The 6,008-nt window shown below is 55.3% G+C and overlaps 1 protein-coding gene across 5 annotated transcripts in view; it reads left to right on the forward strand.

Moving 5' to 3' along the window:
- KCNIP2 (potassium voltage-gated channel interacting protein 2) overlaps positions 1-3,559 on the forward strand; it is a 46,838-nt gene extending 43,279 nt beyond the window's left edge. For 3 of the 5 annotated variants that reach the window (XM_074907587.1, XM_074907589.1, XM_074907588.1), the window contains 4 exons: positions 226-333; positions 722-826; positions 1,102-1,164; positions 1,488-3,558. In XM_074907587.1, coding sequence (XP_074763688.1) covers positions 226-333; positions 722-826; positions 1,102-1,164; positions 1,488-1,535 — 324 coding nt within the window. In that variant the 3' untranslated portion in view covers positions 1,536-3,558. Of the gene's footprint in view, positions 1-225; positions 334-721; positions 827-1,101; positions 1,165-1,487 lie in introns of all 5 variants that reach the window. The other 2 variants (XM_074907585.1, XM_074907586.1) reach the window with 1 other exon arrangement.
- The last annotated feature ends 2,449 nt before the right edge of the window (positions 3,560-6,008 follow it).

The raw sequence follows: 6,008 nt of genomic DNA on the forward strand, positions 1-6,008 counted from the left end.
TGGGATATATTTGGGGATAAGCAATTGATTTCCTCCAGGCTCTTTTTCATACTCAGCATTCCTCTTGTCAGCCCAGCCCCAGGGCACAGGGCACATCTGCTTTGAGGTTGAGTTCCACTGCCCCCCCTTCCCACCATGGGAGGGACAAGCAGGGCTGTGTCCTCTGTGTCCGTGAGACCCTCTGAGGCTGTAACTCCAATCTGTCTGCCTTGTCCATCCTTGCAGGACTTTGTGTCTGGGCTGTCCATCATCCTGCGGGGCACCATTGACGATCGCCTGAACTGGGCCTTCAACCTCTATGACCTAAACAAAGATGGCTGCATCACCAAAGAGGTGGGATGGGGGGGTTTAGTCTGGTCCCCGGGGCTGGCGCAGGCCTGCACCCAGCAGGGACAAGGGCAGAACTCAACAGCATTGCCTGAGCTCTGGAGGAGAGCTGCGGGGATGTCAATATTTACTGAAGTCAGCTTTGCAAAGAGGTCCCTCCTGGGCCCCTGGCACCGGTGTGTCTCTGGGGTGGAGGGTGGATGAGGGCTGTACTGCTTTGGGGCTCCATCACACATGCAGGCACACACATGGCCCCACACTGCACAGAGCTGGCAGGAACACACCTGAGCACACCACAGGTCCTTCAGGAGCATCACAAAAAAGGTGTGAATTGGGGACCAGGCGGAGGCAGAGCCCTCTGTTGCCCATGCAACCCTGCTCCCCTTCCCTCCAGGAAATGCTGGACATCATGAAGTCCATCTATGACATGATGGGCAAATACACCTACCCGGCCATGCGGGAGGAAGCGCCCCGGGAGCATGTGGAGAACTTCTTCCAGGTGAGCCATGCATATCCTGGGGAAGCAGAGCTCCAGCACAGAGCCAGTGGCTGCACAAAAGCTGGCAGGGGACAGAAGAAAACACCCCACCCTGGGGATGAAGTAGGGCTGTGCTGGAGCCAGGGACATAAAAGGCTGTCCTGGTCCTGCCATGTACTTGGGGGTAGCTTGGGCAGGGGTGTGCTGTGTCCAATCCCTGCAGGACCTGGGCAGGGGGTGCTGGGCTCTCCCTGGGCCTGTCCCTGCCATGCCCCCCGTGTTGTGCTTGTCTGCAGAAAATGGACCGAAACAAGGATGGCGTCGTGACAATCGAGGAGTTCCTGGAGTCCTGCCAGAAGGTAAAGTCACCAGCAGCTCTGCTCTGGGGCTGGGCCACCTCCCTGTGGCCTCTGTTTCCCCATCATCCTCCTGGCAGAGAGGGCGTGAAGGCAGGGCTCCCAGGGGCAAGGCTGGAGCTCTGCCTTGGGAACTGTATCCTTGCTGGCATCCCTGTGCAGATGAGGAGAGATGTGCATCCCAGTAGGTCTTAGAAACTGCCTGTAATCCCTGGGGCTTTTGTCCCATAGGTCAGAGCTGCCATGAGGGTAAAGTCAGGTTTGGAGGGAGCTGCCCAGATTGCTATTTGTGCCGAATCCACCCGCTTCCCACCTTCTCCCTGCAGGATGAGAACATCATGCGGTCCATGCAGCTCTTTGACAACGTGATTTAGCTCCCGGACCTGCCTCCAGCTGAGCTCTCTTGCCACCAGGCCCAGAACCTGCTTCTCTCGACTTTTCCTTCGAGCCTCCCCTCTGCCGGCTGCACAGACACCCCCACGGGAAGGGACCTCCCTTCCCAGAGATGCGGTCGGCGCCGGGATCTTCCCTTCCACCTGGGCTGGCTCTGCTTTACTCGGGGGATCCCAAGCAGGTGCTCCTGGACGTCAGAGCATGGGCACAGCTGGCATGGGGAGAGCGTTTGGCCTGGATGGACCTCCCTGCACCCGTTCCTGGCAGGGAAGCCGCAGCTTTGGGCTGCGATAGAGGTTTCCCCTGTGCACAGCACCCCACGCAGCCACGGCTCTCCCACCCCTAACCCTCCCCAGCCCTGGGAGCCCCCAGCACCGGCTGCAGCCCAAACCCCCCAGCGACGCTGTCTAGAAACTAATAAAGTCATGCAATGGGTGCCAGTGCCTCGGCTTCCTCCCCTGCCCCGGCCATGCCCTGCTGCAGAGAGTGTGTCTAGCATATTGGCTGTGAGCCACCAGCCACCCTCCTTGCCCAGTCCCTGGGCCAGTGGGTGGGCAGAGGGGCCATGCCTGAAGAAGGCAGCAGCACAGGCACTGGGGGTTCATCACCGCATGAGCTGTGGGGAGCAGTCCCTGATCCTAGGGGGCCCAGTTAGGCCAAGGAGGCTCATCCTGACGTGGGGAGAGGGGAGACTAAAGGGACCCCAAGGTGCCTTCTTGTGGCACTGATCCCCCAGGATGGAGGATGCTGTGCTGGGAGAGCTGCAACCTCAGCCCCTGTCCCTTGAGTTTGGGATGCTGGCACACAGGGATCCTCAGGGACCCACTTTGAGGTTCCAGTGGAGAGACACCATTCAAAACCCTCCCTGAGGATGTGGCAGCCAGGGTACAGAGACACATGGAGGAAGGAAGTGTGCTGGGCTCCGGTGGCCACCCTGGCCCTTGGGCCTCACAGCCACACTCCTGGCATCGTTTGCTGCTGATCTTCCCCTTCTCCCATGCCCTGGCCTGTCCCAGCCCACCTGTTGTCCCTGCAATGGGGCAGAGAGGTGTCCTCTGTGCTGGGAGGCACGGCTGAGCTGGCAGCTCCTTGGGGAGAAAGTTGAGGCTGGCCAGGAGTTGTTGCTGTGCTGACAGTGGGCTGGAGGGTCACTTTGGGGCAGGGCAGGCTCAGCCCTTTCTCCTGGCATGGCCATGTGACAGCCTGCCTGGGGATCCCAGGGATGGAGCCAGCTACCACAGCTCCTCAGAGCTGGGCGTGTGCAGGCAGGCCTGTCCTGCCCACATATCCTTCTGAGACGTAGCTGGGACTGTGATGCCCATGGGCTAATGACCCCATGCCAACCCCAGAAGCCCCTCTGTGCAATCCAACAAGCATTGGGAACATACCCACCACCTGCAGCTGCTCCAGCCTCTGCATCCTTAGCAGTAAAGGGCAATCGGGGCTGGCCAGAGCTGCGGTGTCTGGGATCAGTGGGGAAGGGGTGAGCAAGTCCAGTACCATGCTGGACCAGGCCCCAGACCCAGGCTGAGCCCCTTGTGTTGAAGCCGTGAGAAATCCCCCCTGAGGGCCCTGAGCCAAAGCTACAGGACTGCTCCCCAGTGGGACCATCCACGGCCCAGCCCTTGCAGACATGATGTGTTTTTTAGGCTCATTCAACACATTGTTCATCTCACAGTCCTGTTCCTGGGTTTGCTATGGGGCTGAGCTCCCACTTGCAGTCTCCCAAGAGTGGGAGGGCAGGTAAGGTATACTGACCCTTACCCCTCCTGTCTTATTCTCCCTGTCCTCCCTCCTCCCAGGCTCTTGGGGGTACCCACTGACCCCGAGCAGATGCCGCTGCCACCCTCACGCTGCAGGTCGCATGGTGTGACCCCCTGCTCCAGGGCATGGTGACCCACAACCCGCTTGGCATCTCCAGTCTGTATATTTTGTATTATAACAATAATATGGGTTAAAAAAAAAAAAAACAAAAAAACAAACAAACAAACAAACAAACAAACCAATAAAAACTAACCACAATCGCTATGCACACCACTGTTATGTCTTTGCATCTGTCAGCTCTTGGGGGGGGAGGGGGGCGGCAGGCAGGAGAAATAGGGGCTGAGGGTCCCTGCAGAGGGTTGACAGCCTTTTTGGGGTGCTACAGCTGCAGGGTGCTCTGCGTGTGTGCTCTGCGAGGTTGAATGTGGGACAGACTCCATGCTGAGATGGCCAGGGTCCCAAACAGCCTGCTCATGCCATCAATGGCCCCATAAATAGTCTCTCCTGCTAACAGGCTGTAGGTGTTAGGTCTCATGAGTGGGGCTGTCAGGTGTGTTTTCAGGTTGTCATGAGATGCTGCTGGGTGAACTTGAGCTTGGAACTAGATGACCCTTGTTAGGATGCGGCATTTAAGGCTGAGCTAACAGGAAAATGGTCAGCTACCACCTTGTGAAGGTAACTATGGACTAAAAAGGGGCTTTTCTTAGGGACATGCATTGACGGGCAATCCTCAGAAAAGCGCAGCCTTGAGAACTGGGAAAAATGGCTTGAAGCAAAACAAAGAGGAAAAAAGAAGAACATAAGTAAGAAACCAGTAGAACAACAGGATAATGGACCTGATGTGGGACAGTGACACCCTCCAGCATTATGCAGTCTGTGGTCCAGAAACTGAAATCTCAATGCAAATAGCAGCGTGGAGACCCAAACATCTTAAAAGGGTGGGCTCTGGCTCCAGAGAGAATTATTACTGTGGGACTGGGAAAGCTGCCAGTCTGCTCTTTCCAAAGCCTCTGACTCCCCAGGGACTTTTTTTATCTGCTAGCCATCACCCAAGTCCATGTACAGCAGTATGAATGAGCCTGAGTGCATTTTCCCCTCTAACCCACCCTACCCAATATATCCTATCTCATGTGAGCTCTGCTTGGCCGGTTGCTGTTTTGGATAATGCCATCCATGGGCTTGATGTGCCCTCTCATGACACAGGGATGCTGTGAGCTGCCAACAGGATGCTTTGAATCCCTTTCCCCAAGATGAAGAGCAGGAAAGGGACTGGAGTGACAAGGGGAAAAAGGGAGCTGTGGGGCTCGCTCAGCCTTCAAATGCTGCGATAGCCTTTTCACACCAAATGGGAATATGTTTGTGCAGGAATGGTTGCTGGTAGCTATGGTGAGGGGGAGCAGCTTGTCCCCTGGGAGCCAAAAAAAAAAATATCTCTGCTTAGCTCCCCTCTTGAGGAAGGGGCTGAGGACAAGGAGGACTGGATCAGTCCCTTCAGGTGTGTCATCAGCTTGTTATGAGAAGTTGCTGTGTGAGGCAGGGCTTGGGAACAGGTGTCCCTTGTTAGGATGTGGCATTTAAGGGTGGGTATCAGCAAAGGTGTTGGGTCTGGGTTGAGAAAGGGGGTAAGAGCTGTTGGATCCTTAAAGCAGGGCAGCCTTGTGTTGTTTCAAGCCATCTTTTTTTGCCAGCTTTCAGAGGAAAAAAGAATTGTAGTTATGTAGAAAAACAGCTGAGCAGCTGGATGATGCAGCCTGGGGCAGTGATTCACTCCAGCATCCTGAAAACTGCCTAGAAACACAAGTATCTTGTAAAAGGAAGAGATCCCAACAATGGGGAACTGTTACTGCAGGATTATTTCAGTACAATCAAAGCTGTGAGCATGATGCCTGCTCCAGGGTCCCTTCTGACCTAGCAGCCAACTTGCGCAGGTCTGTATAGGGTAGTATGAGAATACTGTGTGTTTTTCCCACCCAAGTTCTGTGCATTTCTCCTCTCTAACCCTTCTGTAAAGTCTTACTGCATATTGATACGATTTAGTTAGTTACTATTTAGGGTAGCAGTACAATTGCTATTTTTGTTCTTTGAAAGCTTTAGATTGGAGGTGATGGTAACTAGAGATGCTCCTTGGCCAGGGTCTTTGCTGCAGCTTCCTGAGCACAAGTATAGATGGAGCCAGAAGTGCAGTTGTCTTGGGTTTCTCGTCGTGCCAAAATATCATCAGTGGAAATAAGCTCAAGGAGTAAGAAACAGACTTCAAAAATGCAAGGCAGGGTTTTGGGAAATCTGAGGGAGCTAGGTAGGGTGAACAGTGTCCAGATCGGTGGGGCATTTTTTTAATCAGTTTTTATTCATTTTGTTCAGTTTTGGTGAAATGTGATGCCGCAGCTGTGATGTCTGCAGGCACTCTCCAGCCCTTCCTCAGAAGCTGCAGTTTCCCCGCAGCTTTTTGCTCACTGGTTTCTTGTTGGCTGGTACCGGCCATGACCTCCCCAGTGCTGGGTGGGCTGGCAGGATCACCTTGCTGGCCTCTCTCACGGGCGGCCACCTTCTCAGCCCTGCGCTCTCCGACTCCTGCTCCGGGAGCCTGTCGTGTCCCAGCCCCACGTGGACCCACACGGCTGGAGCTTCTCCCTGGAGAGGCGCTGTCTGACCGCGGGCCCCTTCCCCGATTCCGCGGGATGATCTCAGCT

This window comes from Athene noctua, chromosome 5 (genome assembly GCF_965140245.1).
Source record: "Athene noctua chromosome 5, bAthNoc1.hap1.1, whole genome shotgun sequence".
NCBI classification, from domain to species: domain Eukaryota; kingdom Metazoa; phylum Chordata; class Aves; order Strigiformes; family Strigidae; genus Athene; species Athene noctua.